Below are 27,046 nucleotides of genomic sequence, written 5' to 3' on the forward strand. Positions count from 1 at the left end.
ACTAAATTTCCTGTTTTTATCTGGCTGGAGTGGCACCCAGTGTGGTTTTCTGTTGCCGTTGCCCAATCTCAAGGTTTGACGCGCTGAACATTCAGAGATGCTCTTCTGCAAACCTTGGTTGTCACAAGTGGTTATTTGAGTTACTGTTGCCTTTCAATCAGCTTGAACCAGACTGGCCATTCTTTTCTGACCTCTAGCATTAACAAGGCATTTGCGCCCACAGAACTGCCGCTCACTAGATATTTCCTCAATTTTGGACCATTCTCTGTAAACGCTACAGATGGTTATGTGTAAAAATCCCAGTAGATCAGCAGGTTCTGAAAGATTCAGAGCAGCCCGTCTGGCACCAACAACCATGCCATGTTCAAAATAACTTTAGACCGCTTTCTTCCCTATTTTGATATTGATCTAAATGCATTGAGTTGCTGCCATGTGATTGGCTGATTGGAAGTTTGCATTAACATTGGACAAGTGTACCTAATAAAGTGGCCGGTGAGTATTTTTAAAGTCTTTCTTGTGAGACACATTCATTTCTATGGACGTGGACAGGTAACCAAAGATGACAAATGGACAAAACCTAGGTTTGAAGGATGGGAAGCACCAAGAGTTATGTATTTGGGTTGAGTATTTCAGCATTGCAATATTCTACCAGTAAAACCATCTATACCAACTTGTATTACTTCACCTTCAGTATTCCTCACTGCAAGTTGATGTCACGGGTCTGTTGGATGTTTTGTCTGTGTTGTCTTTGTTCAACGTATCTGTTTATCTTGTGTCTGAGCACATGGCTCAAACTGTGTTCGTGTTCACGATGTGCTCCTCTATTCCTCCCTCTTTGTTTCCAGTTGTCACACCCCCTTGTATAGCCCTCTTCTAGTTCTCGTTATACCCTCTTGTCTTTGTCAGTTCATTGTTACATGTTTTTTTTGACTGTGCTCTTATATCTTGCTGTACTTTGTTGTGTATTTATAGTATTTATATTTTTGTCTTGATCTGATTTTGCCAAGTGATAGAAGAAAACCTGTCATTTTACCTTTTCACTTGTCCTCTTCACTGGTGAAAATTGTGTGTGTGTGTGTGTGTGTGTATTTTTTTCCCCTTTTTTTATTTTGTGTTTTTGGCAGAGTCTGCAGAGGCACATAATGATGACGTGATAACAGGCAAGTGCACACATAGGGCCCAACCTGTGCAGTGCACATGCCCTTTTAAGTCTTGGATAGAAAGTGCCCTTCCAAAATGATCAAAAGTGCCCCCGCGACGCGGCACACCTTCGGTCCCGCCCTTCAGTAGGCGCGCGACAACACCACTCTTGAGTACGTGCGCGACAACACAGCTGATCAGTACGCGCGTGACAACACAGCTGATCAGTACGCGCGCGATAACACCGCTCTTCAGTACGCGCGCATCGACTCTGCAGATCTGCAGCATCAACCCCTCCCACCCTCCCCCCCATTCAAAAAATTTATCCTGTACATGCCCTTTGCACGGTCTCTGCACGGGCCTGCGTGATAACATTTGATTGGCTGATAGAGTTAATGACCCTGGGTCATCATAAAATATGTTGGTCTCAGGAAGGACTTGGGGAAAATCTGGATGAGCGTCGGACTGTTTCCCCTAACCCCTACTACATGCATACAGTTGTCAATAAACACCCCTTCACTCATTCTGCGTTGGGTCCTCCTTTCTATAACCACGACAGTTGACTTCCACATTTGACATTAATTGTTTGTTAGGTTTAATTCCTGTTTGTTTTTTAAATACACTTATTTTGGAATTTACAGCTGGCTCTGATACGGTGTGTCTATACCCACATACAGTAGCAAACGGACTTGGCCCACATGTAACCTCATTATAGCACTGCTGGCATGTTGTCAACACTGGCGTGCATAGTGTCAGCCAAATATGGGCCATGCTTGGCAATAATGGCACTGCATGCATTACGAAAAACTACATTTGGGCCAGTTGTGGATGGGAGGTGTGTGGCCCAGATCAGTGCAGTGATTGTTCACATTGTAAGTAACCTCATGCTGGGTTATGGCTCAATTTTTGGGGTTTCTGGTTAAAGTATAAACTTAAAGCTGAGAATCAGTACCAATAATAAACCTGTTTTGGCCCAATAAAGAGTGATAAATTGGCCTACGATTTAAGCCCTGTTTACACTAATGCGTTTTAGTTTGAAAACGCATAAGTTTTGCTACGGTTACGCCAACCGTCCACACTACGGCGGAGTTCTTGAGCGCCGAAAACGGAGCATTTCGAAAACGCTGGAGAGGCCGTTTTCATTCTGAAACACTGCTGCTCCGTCTCAGTGTGGATGATGGAAAACGGAGACATCTGAAAACGGAGGCGGGGCTGCAGACATTCGCCTCTCTGATTGGGGCTTTTCCTCAATATTAAGTAGCCTAACACACACTTGAGTTCAGTCCTGCATCCTCTTCTTGTAAGTTAAGACTTCGCAAGTTTGATCAAGGCTGCAGTCTCTTCTTCTCAGTTTGATATGGAAAACAGACTATACCGAGGACACGGGTAAATCTTCAAAGGGAACAGTGTAACTACCTATTTTCATTTTAATATTAGCAACTTAACAGACAGCAGAAATGCTGAGGCGTCGTGCTGCATATATGAGCTCCATCTTCACTGTGTGGATATTAATAACAAGACGGAGCCTATATCATCTGCCTCCTTTCAATTTCAGTGAAAATACGAAACACACCCTCTCTTTTGCTGAATATCAGTTTTAATTATCGATAATGGCCATTATAATAGTATAACATACAATAAGTTTATACATTGTATGAAATAAAGGCAAGCGATCAGTCAATATACTGAATGTATGCTACGTGGTTACATTAATCATTAACTTATCTTTGCGCTCAGCCTAAACACGTTACCTGAGAACAAGCAATAGATTCCAATGACCAAAGTCAGGGAATATGTCGTTAGATAAAGACAACAAGATGAATGGGTAGATGGGTAGATGGGCTGCAGCGCTTGTCCGAGAGTGTGTGTGTGATCACATTATGTGCGTTTTCAGCTTTTTGGTGTGGACGGAGAGCTGTTCAGAAACGCTGGGTAAAACGCAAATGTGGACGCGGATCGTTTTCATTCTAAAACGCCGTTTTAAAAGTAAAACGCACTAGTGTAAACGGGGCCTTAGGCCTGTTATGGCCCATGTGTGGCCCTTGTCTTTAATCCAGTTATGGGCAATTTCAGGACCGTCATTCTTTACGGTACTTGGGCCAAGGGATAAGGTTTTGTGTGGCCCGGAGCTGGGCCAGAAAACATTTGCTGATCAGTGATATTCAGATTACAACGCATTTATTCTTTTTTTTTTATTTAATTTTTTTTTATTTTGCAACATGGATGGTTATATTAATGAAATGTGATTATGGGTAAGGACAAGTTTGGTGGTATAATTAGACTTAAGGCTAATAATAAGACTTGTAATTAGACACACACACACACACACACACACACACACACACACACACACACACACACACACACACACACACACACACATTTATGATATTTTGAGTATTTATCTTAACATTGACAAACATCTTAAATTGATTAAAAAAACTAAACATTATAAATATATGGAATAATATAAACAAAGATTGATTAATATTAATAAGATTTTCAGTTAGATTTGGCCAGAATGTACACAACATAACATTTTTTTTTTTTTTGCAAAACGCTATATCCACTTAAGGCTATTGACCTTATTCTAAAATGCGGAAGTGCGCCTGTTTTCGCAATTGTCTTAGAACTTCAGTTTCAGTCGCCTATGGGAGAAATGACAAGGAATAATAAAAGGCAAAAAACGGTCAAACTACTTGCTTTACAAACAAATGTTTGCATGACTATACAGACCAAGTAGAATAATATAACAAGGAAATATCAGTTTGCAACATCAAACAGCGAAACGAGCAGTTTTTAATGTCTAAAAATGAATGGAATAGAATGAGACCGGAAGTCTCGTGCTAAAAAGATTCAAATGGCAGCGCCTGCTCGTCTGCGGAGAATAAGGTCAATATTCTAATACTGTTATACCATTAAGAAAAGTGAGTGAATCAATGTGATGTTTGATAAGTACAATTAAGATAAACTTATAAGTTATGTAGCTAAATGACTTGTAGCTTGTTACAGAAAGAGTGGAGGGCGGCTCCCCACACACCGCTGCTGAAAACCAAACCTGTATAAGCAGAGTGGATGGAGCCACGGTGTCAGAGTCCGCGACACAAGCTTGCCTCGCCCTGTCATATTTGATCAATTATTTCAATGTAATAATGATGATAATAATAATAATAATAATAATAGCTTATTTATTGTTTGTTGTGAAAAAGCAAAATGTTTATTTTTCTCCATAATAACCTGTGCCCTTTATTTTCCCTTATGATAAATTAACAACAACAAGAATTAACGTGAGGTTTTAGGCTATAAATAATAGGTGCAACCGCATAAAAAAAATCTTCAGATAGGCTACTCAGCTACATGTAAGAAATTATTTAAAAAAAATAAACTGACAAAGGACACTTAGAAATGTTGCCTTCCAGACAAGTATCTTGTGATGGGGAGGAGCTCAGGAAAAAGGGCGCTCCTTGGCCTTCCTCTTGACATCAGCGGAGACTCGTTTCCTGATGCATTTGTGTATTGTTGACAGACTTAGAAGTATTTTGTTCTGGTCCGTTTTTATACATTTTTGTGAAGTTGAAGGTTTCATCTTCTATCGCTTAGTCAATGAGCAAACTCGAAGCACTTCACCGGCAGCGACTCTCTGACTCTCTTATTTTGTTATGGGCCTAAAATGTACATTCTTAAATGTTTTTAATGACAGTAATTCACACATAGATTATGGGAGATCTGAACAGTGATTTACAATAATGAAATCCAAATGTCAAATGTTGTTTATCGCATTTTGCCTCTAATCTCTTCATATATATATATATATATATATATATATATATATATATATATATATATATATATATATATATATATATATATATATATATATATATATATATATATGCAGATATGTAATTAAGGGTCATGTTTGGGTAAGTGTTTATTTATTTATTAGTCTATCCATTCTTCTAAGCTGGTAGCTTGATTATAAAGTATGCTGTATTTGAGACAATATTTGATTTATCTGACTATGCGAGACTTTAGTATCGATTATTTCCTTTACTTTGCATATTACATTGTTTTGAGAGTACAGTATGAACTCTAAATGTGATCAGCAGCAGCGTATTCTCTGCTGGAGATTACTTCCAGCAGTTTGTTGTAATCACCAGCTGTGTTTTCTCCATTGGAAATCACTTCCGACTGAACTACATATCCTAGAAGCCTTTGCACCAATCACTCCTGCAACAGCTGACAGTCATCTAGACACAAACACAGCAGATACTCATGATAATTAATTACTTGGACAACTTAAATCCCTTTGTTTCAAGCGCATGTTGTTGAGTATTGGTTAGCTGTTGTTATGTAAGTGGTTTTACTTGTTTTCTGTGTTCTTGACTTTGGTCAGTATATTTGATTCTTTGGTGGCTTCCCTGAACCTTTTGCCTGTTTTTGGATTATCTACTACACTGGTTTTCAACCGCCGCCTGCCTGACCATACTAAATGAAGCTGAATTGGAACTACCCCTGTCTGCATATTATCCATTCGTAACAGTAATTTTGACATCTTGAATAAATAAAAAAATAGTCTGCATCCTTCCTTAAAAAGTTCTAATCTAATAACCAGTTTAAAGGTTTAACAGGCAACCCAGGAAGTCAGTGTTCTCACTTTGGCAATCAGGCAAATTCATTACTATCAATATTCTTACTTTTAGCCCCTTTTAGTAAGACCTTTGCAACTTTTGGACATTGGCATTCTCTACTGAAACTATCAAGAGCAATAACAAAGACACTATTTTTCACTTGAATTTATTTATTTACCATCTGGATATCATAATAAAAAAATGCACAAACACAGTTTTTACTCTACAGCATGGCAGGCTTTCTGATCATCTTCGACTCCATGTCTGGCCAGCCACACCATCAGCCTATCGATACAGTAAGTGAGCTACACAACACCAGAACACACCCATTACAACAAGCAAAACTTTGTCTGTGTGGATTGCAATGGGAGTTTTTTTTAAATCAGTCATTTGCAATGTAGCTGAGGTGTATGCAATGACACCCCAATACCGTGATGAATAGAGAAAAACAAAATAGTGGGTTATTCTCACAAAAAAATTATTCACAAAAAATTCAACCAAAGATATTGCAGCCAGAGAAAGAGCAAGTATTCTGAGGAAAACAGGATCACTAACAGTGCAGCATATTTGCAAGAACTGCAAGAGAGAACGACAAAAATAAGTTTACTCAAAACTAAACAAAAGACAGAAACTATCACAGACTGTTTACTGGTTTTCACTACCCATTAATACATTACAAGCCATTCCATTTTTATGGTTGTAATGGTTTCTGCTTTTGTTTTAGGACATTCAATTAGTATTCATTAGCTTTAGCATGCCACCAGGAGCAGATTTAACCAATAAGCGAGGTAAGCGGCCCCGGCAAATCTGGGGGCCCCCAATAAATATCTAAATGTATAAATTATACCTATGAGCTATAAATAACATTGTATTTTACCATATTTTATCGTGAGAGTTAAATACAATTTTTTAATGTAATCAAATATTATTTAGTATGTTATCCAGATAATATTATGTAATGTTATCTAATAATAATAATAATAATATTACCAAATAAAATATCCATCATGCAGCAGCCTGACACACACACACACACACACATATATATACAACAGTTCTGTCTGGTTCTCAAATCTGATTGGCTGATAGCCGTGCGATATTCTGCAATATCAGAACTCCTACAGCCTCTTTAACCTTTGTGTATTACTCAGCCCCCATACAGCCAGCAAAAAGCAGACACTACAGATTTAAAGTTTAAAATATGCACGCTCAACTGTTTAACTGTCAGCTTATGGTTTGAATCCGGAAGAAAGTAGTTCCTCATACAAAAGGGTTTTTGAGACTCTCCATGTTTGATTTTGCAGTGCGATATGGCTGTATATCGGCACTGGTGGGGGCACTAAGGCAACGCACGCCTCATACCAGTGCCGATATACAGCCATATCGCACTGATACGAGTGTGATATTGCTCATATATATATATCAATATAAACAAAAAATGAATAAACCTAGAAAAGGTGCATTTCAGCAATTGCTTAGGGCCCCAAAATCATTAAATCAGCCCCTGCATGCAATCAATAGAAGGCAAAAAAATAAGAAACCCAAACAACCACTGCAGTTTCAGTTCTACAACTTCAGTACATTTCCCACTATAACCATTAAGACTTCTAAGGGGGTTTCTGTTTCTTTTTTAAACATTCCATTCCATGATATTCTAACCCAATATTTTCATCAAAGTGATATTAAATATTGTTCAAACTATTTCATACACATTTTCCAACAAATATACAATATAATATAATATAATATAATATAATATAATATAATATAATATAATATAATATAATATAATTTAATATAATATAATATAATATAATATAATATAATATAATATTTAAAATGGCATCTAATGTGTAGTTTAGGGGTTTTAAAAGAGTCTTTTCATTTCTATAAAAATGGTATCTATTGCATATAAACATAAAAGAATGACATATAACCTACAGTATATCTGGAAAGTATTCATAGCGCTTCAGTTTTCCAGTTTTTTTTAATGTTACTGGTTTATTGCAAAATGGATTAATTTCATTTATTGCCTCCAAATTCTACACAAAATACCACATAATAACAATGTGAAAAAAAAGATTTTTTAAAATTGTTGCAAATTTTTTAAACATAAAATACCTGAAAAATCACATGTACATAATTATTCACTGCCTCTGTTGTGGAGCTCTAAATTGAGCTCAGGTACATACTGTTTCCACTGATCATTCTTGAGATGTTTCAGAGGCTCAGTTAGAGTTCACCTGTGGTAAATTCAGTTGATTGGACATGATTTGAAAAGGGATACACCTGTCTATATAAGGGCCCAGTTTGCCAAAAGTCATCAGAAGAACTCTCAGACCATAAGAAACAAAATTCTCTGGTCTAAAGAGACTAAAATTGAACTCTTTGGAGTCAATGTCAGGCGTATCGTTTGGAGAAAACCAGGCACCGCTCTTCACCAGGGTAATACCAACCCTACAGTGAAGCATGGTGGTGGCAGCATCAAGCTGTAGGGATGTTTTTCAGCAGCAGGAACTATAAGACTAGTCAGGATAGAGGTAAAGATGAATGAATGCAATGTACAGAGACATCCTGAATAAAATCCTGCTTCAAAGTGCTCTTGACCTCAGACTGGGGCGATGGTTCATCTTCCAGCAGGACAATGACCCAAAGCACATGCCAAAATATCAGTGAAGTGGCTTCTCAACAACTCTGTAAATTTCCCAGCCAGAGCCCAGACCTAAATCCTAATGCACATCTCTGGAGAGATCTGAAAATAGCTGTACACTGTCGCTTCCCATCCAACCTGATAGAGCTTTAGCGGTACTTGCAAAGAGGAATGGGCAAAAATTCCCAGAGACAGGTGTGCCAAGCATGTGGCATCATATTCAAAAAGACTTGAGGCTGTTATTGCTGCCAAAGGTGCATTAACAAAGTATTGAGCAAAGGCTGTGAATACTCATTTACATGTGACTTTTCAGGGTTTTTTTTTTTTATCAATTTGCAACAATTTCAAAAAAGCTTTTTTTTCACAATGATATTATGGGGTATTGTGTGTTAAATTTTGAGGAAATAAATGAATCTAATCCATTTTGGAATAAGGCTGTAACATAAAAAATGTGGAAAAAGTGTAAGGCTAGAAATACTTTCCAGATGCACTGTATATTTTGGAATGCACTGAATGATTTTTAGCAAGAAAAAAAAAATCATATTTTAAAAAGGATGGTTCTCATTCATTTTGCTCAGAAAAAAAGAATGCATTTTTATGTACAGAAAAAAAGCTGTTTTACAATACTTCAATTGTTTTGATGCTTGGAAAAACTTTTAATCATTGACCATTACATTAATACTGACTGAATTCAAAATGTTGTAATTTTTTATATGCAACTTAATTGCAATTAGATTAAAAATGACGGCTTCAATTCATAAAAACTCACATTCACTCACACAGTTTCAGCTTTCCATATCTCCTGCTTTCAGAGAATGGTTCTGGTTCTCCAGAGAAACACTTGGCAAGTTGATTCCAAGATATTCCAAGAGGTTCTGAAGGCAGAAAGATGAGCATAACAGACGCTTTGCTTCTGCAAGGCATCTGGCATCACTTCAGCTTGGCTGCAAGAAATAGAGGACTTACGCTCACATTGAAAAAGAAGGCAGACCCATGTATGCATGATTTATCAACTTCCACGATTACTTTCATGCTTGGATAACAGTAAATGACGCCAATTTTGAAAAAATCTGTTTGAAATATTCAACATGATTGTTTTGCTTTGGCAGACAACCTCAGACAAATAAGTTCATGGTCTTTGATCTCTTGTGGCGGTATTTCCACTTTAAAGAAAAAAAAACAACTGAATTTTGTAACATTTTGCACTTTATGTACCTGCAGTCAATACAAATTTACCACCAATGCATTACTATCAATAAATGAATAAATTGTGTCACTCAAAAGGCAAAACTGGTCTTGAGTGTTGCAGAAAATGCCTCTTTATCATTGACTGAACACTAAAGCAACGTTTCAATCACTGTCCACTAGCCAAAACACAAAATACACATCATGTGCACAAATAACATACACCACAAAACAAAGTCATTACAAATCTCAACAGGCGATATCTACATATCTAACAATTATAAATTAAATTTGTGCAAATTGACCCACATAGTTATCTGCGATAATCATCGTCATGATCATCAAGCATTTGATGACCTAAAGAAAATAAAAATCTGCATCATTATGCCACAATATGGGGCATCAGCTGCTCATTGTCATTTAAGGTGAAGTATGCCATTTTAACACCATTAGTGGCACTAAACAGAGATTACAAATTTCGAATTCTCCTTAACACACCATTTAATCGGACCAAGGACAATTCAACATCTGTAAGCTTTCTCATTCAACTTAAATGCACTCAATTGACATCTAATATGATACAACAAAATTTTTGCAATTAAAATGTTTACTTTGCCAGAATACATAGCTACTTTTGAATGGCCTAAAATGAAGCTTTTTGCCTCCATGGTGATGATTTCTGTGGCCCCACAGAACATTGACTTCAATTGCATCCTCCTTGGTAGAAGCTTCATCTCTTTTTCTATTCAGGGCTCTTGGAGTTATTCTGCCATTTATGGTACCCTTAAGTGTAAATGCAGCATCTACCAGCAGGGACTCATTGTTGATTAAAACCCACAATACACTACCCCCTCATACAGATAGTCCCAGCAAAAAAACTCAAGCCGTTGGTAGAATCGATGTTGTAATGGCACAGATGGGTCACTTGGGTGGTCACTTTAGTGGCGATGATGCTACAGAAATGACACGCCTCAAGTGCATCCTTTTTCGGAATCTCCTTTGAGTGTCTTACGACTGTATTTCTATGAAATATTGTATTGTAAATCTAGCATGAAGACGTCCTCTGAGTGAAGAAAGATTTTGATCTATGTTCTTGGTTGTAATTTGTTCGAAATCTTCTCTGGCTCTCAGAGTTCCTCCTACACATCCTGAAAATCTTTCAAAGACTTGTGGCAAAGGATTCCAATGCCATTTAGGAGATGAGAGGCAATCGAGAGAAGAAGCAGTTACTAACTAATACTGACTCTTGAACATACAGGTCTGGTGAACAGTCGTCTCCTCTGACATAGGGGAATCAAATCTGGCATACTACGCCATTAAGGCAGTGACCTAGTTCCTTTGAAGCCTTTCACATATGGCTGTGTTTTGCATGCTTAAACATACTATGCTTGTTTTCTTGAAGGGAGAACTTCACTATGATTAATAGTAGGCAAATGCTTCTAATGTGTGCTGGATGTTTTCTTCACTACACACTAGAGTTTGCTTTAAGCAACTTTCACCTCTGTGAGTTTAACTGATAGATTTGTACTTCACTTTTATGGTCAATCTTTGTGTTTTTGTTTTAATACTGGGGTCTAAGACCTATAATAAAAGGCACACAAGCAAAATTGATCAGTCTAAATCTACACCTTGACCATGGCCATTAAAGTGAAGGACGTTTTTAATTAAACACAAGCACTTACTCTTTACATGTACCCATAAGCGTCAATTAATTCAAAAATATATGCAAACCAAACTGTGGGTGCACAAAGTTTCTTCATTATCTTAACCAGCAAAATCAGCTTAACCCAAAAACACAAAGCTTTGTTAGTGTTCTGGCACCAAATTAGCATAAATTGTCATGGAAATTCTTGTCTAAGTTGGTCATTTCTGGATGGAAGTATTTGCAGAGTTCTACACAAACTCGCTGTTTATGTTATCTTTTGGAAAGTTCAGTTCGGTGTATCTCTTCAGTTCCTCCAGAAAGGTTGGTCAACAGTTTGCTTGGCTGATTTCACTTGGACCCTGCAATCCAGATGGGTTTTCACTACTAAATCACAGTTAAATAAGACTAGAGGTAAGACTCTATCATTCAGTTTGTTAGCATGTACATTTGTGCAAATCTTTGTTAACATGTCCACCTTTTGCTCACCATTAATCCTGGGACAGTGTCAGCTGAGCACCCTGCAATGTGAAGGACTGGTGTCCATTGTGAGTTGCCTGTTGAGGAAACTCGCACAAGTGCCAAGGACACATACACATACACACACCTCTCGCTCAAGCTAGGGCCTAGGGTCTAGAGCCCTCAGCCAGAGGAAGCGAGAGTGATCTGGTCTTCGGGTGAGACGTATGGAGTCTCCTTTAGCTCACAAGTTGCTCTCGGCATTGCCCTGTGCAACCCTACAATACCTTTCCCTGTCCACCACCACCATGTCCTCTGTTATAGAACTGCAGGTGGAGCCATCTTGTTGTGTGGAAGTGAACTGCAGACATCCCTGCCCAATACCCATGCCATTTTGGCTGCTAGAAACCAACATCTGCTTTTCTTCTGGACTGCCGAGCCGGGAGGTAGTGGTAGCAATGTCAGGTAGCCGTGGGAGGTTGGTGGGATGGACCATGATGCTCCCACTCTTCTGAATCTGAAGGCTCTGGCTGTAGGTGTGACGATACTCCTCCTCAATGTCCCTCCCAAGCTTCCAACGTCTCCATTTCTTCAGAATCTCAGACTGAACCTGTGCAATTGAAAGGATACACAGAACATATTTGTGAGGGGTGATCTTTGTGAGGGTGTGCATATAGAAAAAAAGAGAAATGAACTCACTTCCTTGTTGACGAAGCAGTATAAGATGGCAACCAGCAGCCCCTGTGAACATGTCAGAGTAAAAATTATTCAAAGGGAGTCTTGCAAAATCAACTATTGGAAGAAGTTTGCACAAGTGTGTGTATATAGTGTGTACACAGTCATTTCATAGTAGCATAAACCAATCAAGGATCCAAATCTCAGCGATTTTAAGGCCAAATGCACTGGCAGTGAGCCAATTTTCTAAGGATACTACTCCAGACAGTGAAGTGTCGCCCACAATTGAGGCAACTCTCTCCTCAAAGGATGTTAGTTCAGCATTCCACTTTGACGGTGCTCCGCTGTTCTTCTCTTGACCTGCACCTTTACATCGGACCATTTCTTATTTAATTCACTCACCGTGCAATCAGACCCCTCACTGTGTTAACTGCATCAGCTACACTCTCCCACTCAATTTTTTCCTGCCAACTCTGACAGGACCGAAGATGAACGTGAGCTCCCGTATATTATGCATAGCTAAAATCAGCTACAACACAGGTAAATTATGTATTGGGGCGATCATTGTGTTCGCGTCACAGTGACAGCAGCTAAAATATACTCAGATTTGGTGCGACTTGTTTAGTTTATTGGCGTAATATGCGAGTGATGCTCTGCTCTTTTTGTTGCAAGTGCAGCCATTGTATCTGCACTGTTTTGAGCTGATGTGACGGAGTCGCTTCTACCTATCATCTCATCCAACTGTATGACCTCTCCTGGAAGCTCCATGTGTCTACCGCACATTTATACCGTCCCTGTGATCCCCAAAAATGAGATAAATACTCGGAAATCATGGCAACGAGAGTGAATGAGCAAGAGTACAGATAGCTAGAGGCACTGTAATAGCTGTACATTTCTTTTAAATTAACAGAGCAGTAAAGTTTTTGTGAGTGCAAATCCCCCTATCTCTCTCATCATGAGTGATCTGCTGTCAATAGTTGGAGACGAGCAAAATATTTGAATGGTCCTGCATGCATTTAGGCCTTTTACATATAACAACTGAAAGTTCTGTGTTGGTTGGAATTATTGGATAAATGAACGTTATTTATTTTTTAACATGAATATTTAATAATATAAATTCTTGTAATACACTCATTGCTATAAACAGTAGTTTATAGGCCTATTTCCTTTTAGTAAAGAAGCATCAAATGTGAGCTCCAAACTTTTTCTTGATTAAGACATGTTGAATTCATCATTTACAATGTTTCCAAATTGCATTGTAAATTTTCATAACAATTTTCAAATCTGTGTGATACTATTTTCTGTGGCAGTTCATTCCGCTGTGGCAAGCCTTGACAAATAAGGGACTAAGCCAGAGTTAAATTAATCAATTATTTTCTGTAAAGCTGCATCTGGCCATGACACATTCAAACCTAAATGATAATAAGAGACATGTTTAAGGTATTATATGCAGCATCCTTGATTTATTCTCTTAGGTAAGGCAAGATCTTCTCTTATGGTTCATATTTAGAGGGAAAATGTGCTTGATCCATTATAAAGCATGAAGCCTTAGAATCAGTACTCAGTATCAGCTGATCACCCTTACAAGGAATCTGTATTGGCTGCAAAAATTCTTATCTGAGCTTTGACCTATAACTTGGCTGTCAAAGCCGCAAAAATTTCTCTGGCTGTACAAGACTGATCTTAGTAAGTCAGTAAATACTCCCTTTAGAAAAAGAAGTATACTAAAGTAAAGTATACTAAAGGTCAAGTATAAAAGTATACTTTATTTAGTAAGTATACTAATATTAATTTAGTAGTAGTGTACTTGAAATGTTCTTCCAGAAGCCAATTAAGATACACTGCAGTGACAAAAGCTGCACACTTTGTGGTTAAAAAAAGATAGAAAAATTATTGTTTAATTTTAGCTTGTACGGTTGTACAGTTCAAATAATTGTTAAGTTGTTTACTGCTGCCATTAAAAAAACAAATTAACACCACGACTCCTTATGTCAGTGTCAGTCTGAACAGCCGCGCCGCGCCATAATATAATAGAATCATATTACTCCAGTTTTTTTCAACATTGCATGAACTCCCTATTTAACATTGTATGCATTTTAAAATATTGTTGACTACCTACAAAGCCTCGACTTAGCTCCTCAGTATTTGTGGGAGCTCCTGGTGTATTATAGCCCTTCACGTCCACTACACTGAATTAATTCTGGACAATTCATTATTATTAGAATGTAGGTGGTAGTTCATTTTCATATCTGCTACCTAAACTCCGAAACTGCCCTTCTAGCGCAGTTCAAGAGGCGGACAGATTCTGTCAGATTAAAAGTAGACTAACGTCACATCACTTTGCCCTAGCAAAGACATAAAATACAAACTCTTCCCTTTTGAAATCCAAACTCTCTAAAGTAATGTTTGGCTGCATTAATTAGGGCAATTGGAGCCAGGAACACTTCATGAAAAAACATTATAAATTATGTTTATGTTAGTCTGTTTCTCCTTATCTCACAGACAACATAATCTTAGACACCTCCCTGTCTTGTTGTTTTAGTTTTGTTATTTGAAATCAGATGTACCAATGTTCTAACATCATTTTGACTTTGAAATGGAATGAGAAAAAATAAAGACGCCCAACCAATCTTTGGTCAATCAGTTTGAACTAAAAATGTCAACTAAACCATATCTATCATATTTTTACAATGATGTGTTGAGCTTGTTCTCAATCATAAACAAAAGCAAAATACTTTTAGAAACATTCAAAAGTAATCATCAGCCATTTTATGAATGAGCTCAACCTGATGTGTAAACACATGTCGGATGACTTGCTGCAATCTATAATTAAGACGTTCAAAAGCCAATAAGGATGAAGTGTCTACAGATGGATACATAATCGTCAAGCTTTATGGCCTCTCTCTCCCTTTCTCTGAATCCTTTACGCTTGTGAAAAGTCTCATCAGGGCAGTTCCCCCAGGCACACGATGCAAATTCGACACATTGCAGCTGCGCTCCACTTGAGTGTCATTATCAATTTGTCAAAGCATGAGTCAACTCATTTGTAGCGCCCGCTCTCTCAAAGCAATTAGTCCTGACAGTGCAAAATAAGCTACAAAATGTCAATTTATATGTTTTTCAAAGCCACTGCCCAACCAAGGGACATTTGCACGCACTGCTAATTTGCGGCATATGGGGCTTTTAGGGAGATTTTGGCAAGGTGAAGTGATTTCTCTCTTTATCTGTGACTGAGTATGCCATATTGAGAACATAATAAGGTCTAATTTGTTATTACACCTGCACTTGTTTAGACCAATTCAAAGCTTGTTAGTGAGGGTTTCAGCTGTGAGGCATACAGAAATGAACTGAAAAGTCTTTTTTATGTATTTATTTATTCAGTTTAGTCCTAAATTTGAATTGAGATGACAAACTATATACACTACCTGACAAGTGTCTTGTCGCCTATCCAAGTTATAGGTACAACAAAAATAACTTGACTTCTAGTTGATCATTTGGTATCAGAAGAGGCTCTAGATTAGTCTAATTTTACCAAAATAAAATATAATCATGCGTTGATTTTTAAGTATTTAATTAGACTGACTTTGATGAGACAAAAGCCTTGTCACTTACCAGATGTAATGTACTGTAATTAATAAACTATACTGTAATGCACAGTATATAATATAAAGTCATGGTGCATTGGTAAAATAATATAAATTGTGTATGACTCTCATGAGCTTGGAGGACTGGATCCATACAGTACATTTGTGCAATGACTCTAATAACTTATAAATAGTGTCATCTGGAATGGCAAAGAAATCATTCTTGCAGGACTCATAGAGTTCATCAAGATTCTTTGGATCTTCAATGCATTCTCCTTAATCTTACCCCAGGCATGCTCAATAATGTTCATGTATGTTGACTGGGCTGGCCAATCCTGAAGCACCTTGATATTGTTTGCTTTCAGGAATTTTGATGTGAAGGCTGAAATATGGTTTGTAATGTAAGGGGCAGCACAAATGTCTTGATACCTCAGGCTGTTAATATTGCCATCCAGTCTGCACACCTCCATACTGAATGTAACCCTAAATCATGATTTTTTCTTTACATACCTTGGGTTCATATTTGTTCCAATAGATCTTCTGTAGTATTTGTGATGATTGGGATGCAGTTCAAAAGAGGCAAACATTTTTTAGATTACATTCAATGTACATTAATAAAATGGTTTATTGTAAAATAGAGATCTTAACTCAATATAATTTTTTGTTTATTATTATTGTCGTGCCTTGAAATTCTTTTGGCTCCTCACTGCATTTACTGTGTGATTTTTATAGGCTCCCTCCTTCGTAATGTGGCTGTAGGTTGTTGATACAGTGTTTCTTTTAAAAGAGGAGGTCCTGATTTTCCTCTTCCATCTCATGACCAAACTTTGCCTTATTGTCAACACTGAGTCTGTCATTGTGATCATGTTTGAAGTGCTATAAACAAGAGCAATAATGACCCATTTCCACTGAGTGGTACAGTACGGTAAAGTTTGGTACACTTTAATGGCCGTTTCCACTGTCAAATGGTACCAAAAAGCAAACCATACCATACCACTTTTTGGGTACCCTTTACAAAGGATACCTAGCATGACAAAAGGGTACCAAAAGGCTAGAGCTAGACATGCAGCTGAACGCTATTGGTTTACAGAGATAGATCAATCGCTCGTAGACAAGCAGGCGAATGAAAACAAAGGAACTGGCCTTTTTAAAAACACAGCCGAGACATTACACCGTTGTAATATATACATATAATAACAAACCATGGTCAACCCAAGCTCAAACAAAACTTGTTGTAGTCTTGATGAACCAAGAAGAACAAAATCTACTGTTGATGTTTTATGGGGCCGTCTAAAAGTGCGATCGGTTTCAATTTCTCCAGAGAGCTTGCCACGCATCTACATCTGAAATAATGAACTTCATGACCTAATGATAATAACATGCACATGATTATTAAAGTGCTTCTGAAATCTGATCCTTTCAGAAATGGACAAACGCGAGAGTAAAGTGCAAAAAACAAAGGAGAAGCCAAAGCAAATGATTCTTTTAGCAACCTAAAACATGAACAAACTGCCATGTTTAACTATTATCATCACCTTCTGGACTATTATGAATTATTGTTATGATTTTGAACTTAGGAATGAAAGAATTACTTTCTAACAAAAGGGTTACATATGCTGGTGAAAATTAAAAATGCAGATGAGAGGTCAATATTTTGTGTTTTTTTTTGGACCCAAATAAGGACTAAATGTATGGTGTGTGTAGTTTTACTGTAATTGGTAACATTTCAGACACTGTAAGGGTCTGTATGTGTTCATATATGTTGCATTTATTTATTTTATATAATTGCAGACGTTACAGTAGGCTATTTTGCCCTATCATTGATCTTCAGTAATTATAAAATCTTGTTTATAGAAAGGTTAGTGATGAACATTTAAACACAAGTATTTGTGGATAAAGCATCTGTTTTGTGAGAAGTGCTTTTCATATGTTATGTGAACAACACATACAGATACACATACAGATTTACATTTCCTCAAGCGAGAATGATGCAGTCTGAAACTTTCTGTCGTACACCATGCCCACCAAAAGGTGGCAGTGGAAATGGAAGCCTGATAAAGGTGACCCGAACTGACCCGTACCGTGCTGTACCACTCAGTGGAAAAGGGACAAAAGGGATGGTCTGTCTTTTTATTTGGAAGAGTAGTTTAACTTTGTTCATGTTTAAGGAGGGAGGTAAGCTTCCTGTAATTTTTTTGGATACAATTTAGCTTATTTTCCTTTGTAGGTTTCTTTTGTTTATTGTTTTGCCCCTGGACCACCCTGAAAAGATGCTCCTTACTATACTTCAAACATTTACTTTAATAAATCTATTTAGTTAACCTCAAGTCAGTATGAATATTTGGTTGTTGACCAAAATGTGATATTTTTGCAAATCAAATATCACAACCCAGTTTTCAGTTTTTTATTACGCCCCTTTAGTATTATTATTTTTTTCCAACAGTCTGTGCATAAGCATTCTGAAAATGATGTTGGAGGAATTAAAGAAAATAAATTTTGCTCAGCTTGGAGTGAGTGATGCTGTATTGAGGCTTTCTGACCTGGAAGGAGTTGAAGAAGAGGTCTATGAAGAGTTTTGTGAGGCGTAGGGGCAGAGCACCGTGTGAGGTAGACTCGTCAGTAACAAATGAAAACAGGACCGAATGGATCCCCAGTAACGGAATCAGGGTGAGCGTGGACTTTGCAAGCCTGAAAGTGAGAGAAAAACCCATGAAGTTAATCTCAAAACATTCACATAATATTGTCTTTCCCAAAGATATGGTCAAACTGAGTCTTTTATTATAAAGGTTATAAATAAGCATATACAAAACATTTTTGGCGAGGCAGTGCTGCAGTAGGTAGTGCTGTTGCCTCACAGCAAGAAGGTCGCTGGTTCGAACCTCGGCTCAGTTGGCGTTTCTGTTTGGAGTTTGCATGTACTCCATGCCTTCGCGTGGGTTTCCTCCGGGTGCTCCATTTTCCCCCACAGTCCAAAGACATGTGGTACAGGTGAATTGGGTAGGTTAAATTGTCCGTAGTGTATGAGTGTGTGTGTGAATGTGTGTGTGGATGTTTCCCAGAGATGGGTTGCGGCTAGAAGGGCATCTGCTGCGTAAAAACTTGGTGGATAAGTTGGCGGTTCATTCTGCTGTGGCGACCCCAGATTAATAAAGGGAATAAGCCGACAAGAAAATGATGATGATGAAAACATTTTTGGAGAATTTTTTACTTAACCAGCAGACACACAACATAATAGGACGTTAATATTAGGTTACATTTAGGTCATGATGTCAGGTGGCCAAAATTCAATGTCAAGCCAGCGTCTAAGGATAACGTTATTTTGACATTCAATAACAACGTCAAATTACGTTGATATTTGGTTTATTTTAGGTTGTGTTGGAAAGTGACCAAAATCCAATGTCTGATAGATGTAAAAGTGGTATTGTCCACACAATGTCAAGGCGTAACATGTTTAGACATTGATATTAGATTAATTTTAGGTTAGACATTGACGTCAGTCTGATGTTGGGTTACCGATTTTCAATTCCAAACAAAATTCAGCATCTCCATGACGTTTGGGTACAACTTTAAGATGATGTCATGTCTATGTCCTGTGCCTGCAGGGTCCTTAAGCCATATATCAACTATGTAGATATCAGAGAATGATTTAACATATAAATCAATGTACTCTATGGCACCTTCAAAGTAAATATCTCGCCCATGTTCATCCATATAATGGCCGTATAAACATTAGACTGTATTAGTGGCAAAATTCACTCCGACTGTCCCAGTGAAACCACACAAGAGTACAGATTTGCTTAATCAAGTTTGTGTAATCTGGATAAGATAATAATGACTAAAACATTTTCATTTTTGGGCAAACTAACTGCAGGACACCTACCGGAACTTGTAGTCAGAATATCTCATCTGATGCGCCCTCAGTTTGGACACGAGGATCTTGATGATGTGTATGAAGATGAAGAAGTTAATCTGGATGAAGAAGAAAACATCATAATGCCCTGGTTAAGACCATTACATCATATTAGCTGGACAAAACTGACACTATAGCTTCCTCACAACACAACAAATGAGTCAGGACTGTGGGGGAAGGAAGTGAGCTGTGGAAACAGCAGTCCAACCATTTCAAACAGAGGAAATTTCAGCCCACCGCAGGAACACTTGAGACGTGGACAGAAACATCCCTACACATTGCTAAATGCTCATCCGCACCTCACATTCAATGTGAGCATTATGGTTGCCTGGAAATTGTGCCTTGCAGAGCAATCATGTGTAGACAGACACTTGAGTAGGGAAAAGAAGTCACTGAAATCACATCTAAGACCATAGGACATATTGCGTGTAGTTGCTTCCTGATTTACCAAGAATGGCACTGTGATTCATGCATAATGGAAATGATTTGAATTTTGAATGTTGTGTTTAATGTTAAGGCAAATGCAGTGTAATTGGGTGTGACAGTGTGAGTGTAAAGGGAAACTGCTGGGCATAAAACAGCGTCCCACATTTAACCTAGACTTGCTCTTTATATTCCTCCTATTATGAGAGGAAATTCAGCGAAAGCTAGGTCACAATTATATCATCATTTCATCTTTTTTTACTGTGGTTATAGTGTGGCTGTAAAATTTAGTCTACTTTGTAAAGTATTAATATTATACACTGTACATCTATCAACAGTTTCCTTATTTTCTCTTTCACAATTATTTTTCATTTATTTACGGTTGTGAATTGCATTACGGCACATTGATCTCTCCTCTGTTGACTTTCGATGTTGATAATTTAACTCTACAGTTTAACATTGTGACTTTTATTAACATTTTAGTATAATAATAATATAAAATGCATAGGCAGTGTTGCGAACTATTTTCAATGAAAAGGTGCTAAATGTTGCAAGATTAAGTCATGTGTCAATTTGCATATAACTGACATCATCACATCCAACCGTTTCTGTTTGTTTAACAGCCTATGGGCCCTATCATACACCCGGCGCAATGTGGCGCAATATTCTATTGCTAGTTTCAGCTTGGCACAAGAGTCGTTTTGAGTAAAATACTGTTAACTGTTAATTGCTTGTGAAATGTTCTGTTTTTCCATTTACACTAACTTTAAGTCATTTAAATTGCATCTGCGCTTATGGCGCGACTCAAGGCTTATTCTCAAAACACACCTAAAACTCCTTAAGAAAATAAACTCAACCCTTTTAGACCATGCGCCACGGTGCAAAGCAGATTTTCCCATCCTTAAATGAGCAAAAATGCGTTCTGACACATCCTCAAAGCGTTTGCGCCCTGCGCTTTGCGCATGGACCATCAAAATAGAGCCCTATGTGTTAACAATATCAGCGATTTAGCAGTTACAGAACACTAACTGACTACAAAGCTCCGGTCATGCACCACACACACACTCACAACCAGCTCCTGATCATGACTGATTGCTTGCACACAGCCGGAGTATCGTTACGAACTAGTTACATGGACTCTAAATACAGCGCACACACACACCTTATGGCTGAGTTTTGTAAATGCATTTTCCCTTGCCTTGTTCTGCCATGTTTTAGTCCCTCGCCTTGTTTTGTTTGTTTTCTGTTATGATTATCAGCTGTTATGATTATCAGCGATCAAGCAGTTGCAGATCGCTTACCGAGTAAAATCCGCCATTATGGACTACAAACTCAGTCATGATCAGTAACTGGTTGTGAGTGTGTGTGGTGCATGACTGGATCTTGTAGTCCATTATTGATCTGCAACCGCTAGATTGCCTTTAATCATAACACTATAGTTAATAAAGGGGTATTTATATTTGCACCACGCTTTATGTATAAATATCAGTTTTGCATTGGTTTTTGAATACAGCATATCAGTATAGATGTGTAGTAAATTAGAAGTAATCTCTTAGACATAATAAACTCAGACAAGTTCTGAAACTGTCATTAAAATATCTGTAATTGTGAACAAGAAAAAGAATAAACGGTCAAATTAAATTGTTACATTTAAAACAAAGAAGAAGCAGATCGGTCTGACTTTGGTACGCAGACGGTTAATCTGCTCTCAGGCTGCAGGTGAGAGCGACTCCTGTACGAGGACTGAGCCGCCTGTGTATGCTCTGAGGCGGGCCAAAGGCTTCACCCGCAGCTCTTTGAAAAGTGTAGGAATGGTACAGTATGGACAAATGAGTCTATAAAAATCTCCAGTAACACCAAAAAAGTCGCTAGATTTGTCACTAGTCAATTTAAAAAAAATCTCGCTAAGGGGGTCTGAAAAGCTGCTAAATATAGTGATAAAGTCGCTAAATTGGCAACAATGTGTTTAGGAAATAATATATAGAGAAATAAGTCTGTAAAATAATAAAAACATGAATTGGCAATTTCTTACAAGTATTTTTTACCCTAAAATCCAGCACCAACCCAGACAATATATCAATTAAAACTTTTAAAATGTTAATAAAAGTCCCTTTTTCTAACTTTTCATTGTGAAAGGTTTATAGAAAAAGATCAAGCTCCCATAATGCAATTCAAAAGCATAAATAAACCTTAATAAAAAAATCTAAACATTAATCACACAATGTGATAAACTGCTAATTTATGGATATTTTTACAGTGTTGAGTTATATTTTGATGAATCAACACAATCAGAGTTAGAAGTTGATTTGATCAGTGTAAAATTAAGGAGTTACAGGTAACCAACACTTTGCGGTGTCATTTCCAACATCATGCAGCTCCAGTGACTGAAGTATTTTCTAGACACTATTTTTCTAACGGAGTTTAAGAAAGCCAACTGGTGAATCAAAAACCTCAGCGTTAGCATTTTACTGTCTTTCTCTAAAAAAACACAGTTACAAATGTATTATTAGATTAATTACATAAGATTGATATATTGATTGAAAAGAGGGGCAGTATAGTGTTGCTCATAGGCCTACAGAGAATCTGCACATGCAGAAAACTGCAAATTTTCAGCCCATGATTGAGTATATTTATTTAGTTGTGTGAAATGTGTATGAATTTATAATAATTCAGTTTTTAAAATAACTTCAGTAATATTACAGACTAATATGAAAATATTCATATGATTTACTTACAATACAGATTTTTTTGTAGATATGTGGTAGATATATGAGTGACTTGCTTTGTTTACCAAATAAGTGGATCTAATTGGATTTACATTGTTCTATTAAATAAAAGTTAAAAATGTTTTTATTCCATTTAACATATTAAGTTTGTAGTTAAGATACACCCAAAATCATTCCGCATAAATCAGCAGATTTTTCATGATATTCTGCGCAGAAATAGCAAAAAATGTCCGCAGATTCTGTCTGGCCCTACTCATGGCTTGTAGCTGTTGTGTTTGTCCTGAACTCAGTCCTAATGATTCCTTCAACTTTCAAATCCAGCCTTCAGTATGCTGCATAATTAAGACTAAAAGCCAATATTGAATTCACTTTGACTTCGAAGATGAGGTGAAGTGGTGTTACATGAGGTGAAGTGTCATTAATAGTGCTGTAGATGGGGACGCTCGTGCAGACGAGTAGAGATGAGAGACACTCATAAACGACTCTGACACTTACCAACACAGCTAGCAGAATGGGAGAGCGGATGATCCACCAGTACTCCATGTGATTATTCTGCTCCCAGCATCTGATCAACAGCAAAAAAAGCAAATATGTCACTGTAGATGAACACATGCGCCCTGCCGCAATAAACTCAAATCTTACTAAAGCAATATTTCAGCTACTGTAAACATATATTGAAGTAAAGCAAATTAAACTTACTTGATTACCCATAAATCATGCTTAAACTTGAGAGGCATGTATAATAAATCATTTTGTTTCTTTATTGTCTTGCTATTTACCAGAGTGACATAAAATAAAAAGCTTTGTGAATAAATTAGACATTTTCATTTTAATCCTATTAAAAAGTTTTGTTTAAACAACAATAATGTACTAAAACAATAACGTACTTATTGATAGTTTCAATGATCCCTATTTACAAAGATCAGAAAAAAAGATCTACTCAGAGGGCTGTTATGCCTGTCTGGCCAGTGAATGGCGATGCCAATTTGTAATGTACATAATGTCACAGCCTTTACAGCGAAGGACTTAACAATAGTTGCTTTCAATTTCAATCATTCATTAATTTTCCTTCGGCTTGGTCCCTTATTTATCAGTAGTCACCACAGTGGAACTACTAACTATTCTGGCATATGTTTTATGGAGCAGATGCCCTTCTAGTCATAACCCAGTACTGGGAAACACCAATACACCCGTTTACACACTATGGCTAATTTAGTTAATCCAATTCACCAATAGCCCATGTCATTCGACTGTGGGGAAACCGTAGCACCTAGAGAAAACCCATTAGAACATGGGGAGAACATACAAACTCCACACAGAAGTTCCAACTGACCTTGCTGGGACTTGAACCAGCAATCTTCTTGCTGTAAGGCGAAAGTTCGAACCACTAAGCCACCGTGTTGCCATTTGTTTAATGTTAAGCATTAGGGCTGAATAATATTAAGATAATCTGACATTGTGATATCTTGTTTTGCGGAATGACTATTATAATTAACCATATTTGGTAGCCTATATGTTAGGTATCTGACACAATGACAATGACACATATCATAAAAAGCTCAAAACAAGATCTAAAATGGCAGGGATTAAGCCAAAGGAAGTTTGTATAACTTTTATTTTTATCAATAATCTTTCTATAAATCTAAAACACGGAATACCGTAAAAGTGGCAGGGAATCTCTTTCTCGCGTTAACTACAGGAAAAGAGTTAATTTAAATAATTTAGCAATTCAACAAACATCATAATACCAGCCATACTTGTAAAGCACAAATGATGTGCTTTATTTAGTCAAGTACAGCAGATGTCATCTGTGAACCAATCTCTGTCTGTTTGTTCCACTGCTCAGTTTGTTAGATGTTTGCTCCAACGTTCTTTTGAAGTCTGAAGCACGTCAAATGCACAAAATGCCCAATTATACCAAAGGATGTCTAATCCCATGTTTGCTATGACTTCACATGTAAATCACTCACCCTTCATCCGTGTCTGCTTACTGCTCAAGCTGAAAACTCCCCCCACCCCTACCCCTGATTGTGAGGTCACAGGTGAGACGTCATTTTTCGAGACACTCCAATACATCACGAGCACTTCGTTTGCAACCTCTATAAGTCATGTAAAACAATTAACTGCAAACTGAAATAAATATTATTTGATTATATGGTTTAGAATTTGATGTTTTATGAGATTATTTACAAATTTTGTGATTATTTTGTGTTAAATTTAGAATTTTGCAGGATCACAAAAATGTGCGACTTTTTGTTGATTTTGCGTTGGATTCAGCGATTGCGGAATCACTCAGGTTTCACTCCCCAGAGTATCTGACATCACATATCTCACTCAAGACATATAATAGGGCTTTCCCTACCATGATACACCTAAAACACGGATTGCTGTAAAACTCGTCAGTGGCAGGGAATCGTTTTCTCTAGTTAACTATAGGAAGAAAGTTAAGCGAAATAATTTAGCAATATGACGCACATCATAATACCAGCCATACGTGCAAAGCACAAATAATGTCCTTTAATTTAGTCACGTACAGCGGACGTCATCTGTGAACCAATCTCTATCTGTTTGCTCCACTGCTCCGTTTGTTATATGTTTGCTCCAACTTTCTTTTGCAGTCTGAAGCGAGTCAAATGCACAAAATGCCCAATTTGCGCCACAGGATGTCTAATCCCATCTTTGCTTTGACTTCACATGTAAATCACTCTCGCTTCATCTGCTTACTGCACAAGCGTAAAACTCTTCACCACCCCTGCCCCTGATTGTGAAGGCGTTTTTCGAGAGACACTTAAATAAATAACGCGCGCTGTGTATACAGTGCGATAAGTCATGTAAAACAATCACCTGCAAACTGAAATAAATATAATTTGATTATATGGTTTGGAATCTATGAGATTATAATTTTATTTTTTAGCAATTATTTTGCGTTTAAATCAAGAATTTTGCAGGATTGCAAAAAAATCTCGACTTTTTGTTGTTTTTGTGTTGGATTCAGTGACTGCGGTATCGCGAAAAACTAGGGGGTCTGGTAAATAGTGCGGTGTGATTATCTAGCCTAACAGTATTTAAATATAAAAATATTAACAATCAAACGTAAAATAACTTGGTCATTTTTGTATAAATGATTGTATATTGTGAATAATTTATTCCTATGATGTGACTATTGCGGATACACACAGTGCGATATCAAGAACGATATATTGTTCAGCCGTATTAGGTTGAATACAAGAGAAAATTGTATGTGTAATATATGTGTAATATATGTAATATGTATGCATTTCCATAACGATACACACACACACACACACACACACACACACACACACACACACACACACACATATACATATAAACAACAACAACAAAAACCAACACTAAGTTAATTTGTTATGTTACTTTTACTTTTAAATAAAGGCAAACATAAAGAAAACATACATTTGAATATACATCAGCATGATCAGAATAACCTAAAATGAATCTTTAGAGAAAATTATTGACGTGCTATTATACATTTTAGCTTGGCTCAAGACAGATTCTTTTACATGAAGAGGTCAGGTTTATGACCTATACTGCAGCCAGCCACCAGGGGGTGATGATCATATATTGGCTTCACTTTTCAGTATGTGTGTCACATGCTTGGTTTTAGTATAGAAATTTCAGTTTTTGCAAGCATGTTTGTCTTAGCAGTTTGGTTTAATAATGCATCACAAACAAGATGATGAACACTGGGGCTGATATAACTTCCGGTTCATTTGCCACTAGAAACGGGGGGGTCAAATCAAGTGCACTGAAGAGTGCAGATGTTCTGTAGCATATTGCACATGGGACTAAGAAAGTAAGAGCATATAAAACATATCTGCATTCTGAAAATGCTGGATAATCTTAGTATTTGAAGTAACAGTGTAGAAAAAATTCAATGATGTGGCAATAGCATCACATGCCCATGACAGATGACAGCTGTCTGATGGGAATGGAGACAACGCTCAGCTTATCAAGAAGAAAGAGCAATTCTATTATCTGC

At 37.3% G+C, this 27,046-nt stretch overlaps 1 protein-coding gene and 2 long non-coding RNA genes across 17 annotated transcripts in view; 2 read left to right on the forward strand and 1 right to left on the reverse strand.

Annotated features, from left to right (window-relative positions):
- Window positions 1–27,046, forward strand: part of LOC147846039 (uncharacterized) — a 531,070-nt gene that overhangs the window by 401,817 nt on the left and 102,207 nt on the right. The gene's annotated exons all lie outside the window — the stretch shown is intronic.
- gcgra (glucagon receptor a) overlaps window positions 1–27,046 on the reverse strand; it is a 213,987-nt gene that overhangs the window by 36,746 nt on the left and 150,195 nt on the right. For 13 of the 14 annotated variants that reach the window (XM_087245126.1, XM_087245119.1, XM_087245128.1 and 10 more), the window contains 5 exons: window positions 23,521–23,590; window positions 19,847–19,935; window positions 18,507–18,654; window positions 12,407–12,448; window positions 9,586–12,317 (listed from right to left, as the gene is read on the reverse strand). In XM_087245126.1, the coding sequence (XP_087101252.1) occupies window positions 11,952–12,317; window positions 12,407–12,448; window positions 18,507–18,654; window positions 19,847–19,935; window positions 23,521–23,590 (715 nt within the window). In that variant the 3' untranslated portion in view covers window positions 9,586–11,951. Of the gene's footprint in view, window positions 1–9,585; window positions 12,318–12,406; window positions 12,449–18,506; window positions 18,655–19,187; window positions 19,936–23,520; window positions 23,591–27,046 lie in introns of those variants that run through there. The other variant, XR_015481187.1, reaches the window with a different exon arrangement.
- Window positions 5,468–9,726, forward strand: LOC147846045 (uncharacterized). The gene is made up of 2 exons (XR_015481242.1): window positions 5,468–6,067; window positions 9,234–9,726. It is a non-coding gene; the product is annotated as an uncharacterized LOC147846045 (long non-coding RNA).

This window comes from Danio rerio, chromosome 3 (assembly GCF_052040795.2).
Source record: "Danio rerio strain M-AB ecotype USA chromosome 3, GRCz13ab, whole genome shotgun sequence".
NCBI lineage: Eukaryota > Metazoa > Chordata > Actinopteri > Cypriniformes > Danionidae > Danio > Danio rerio.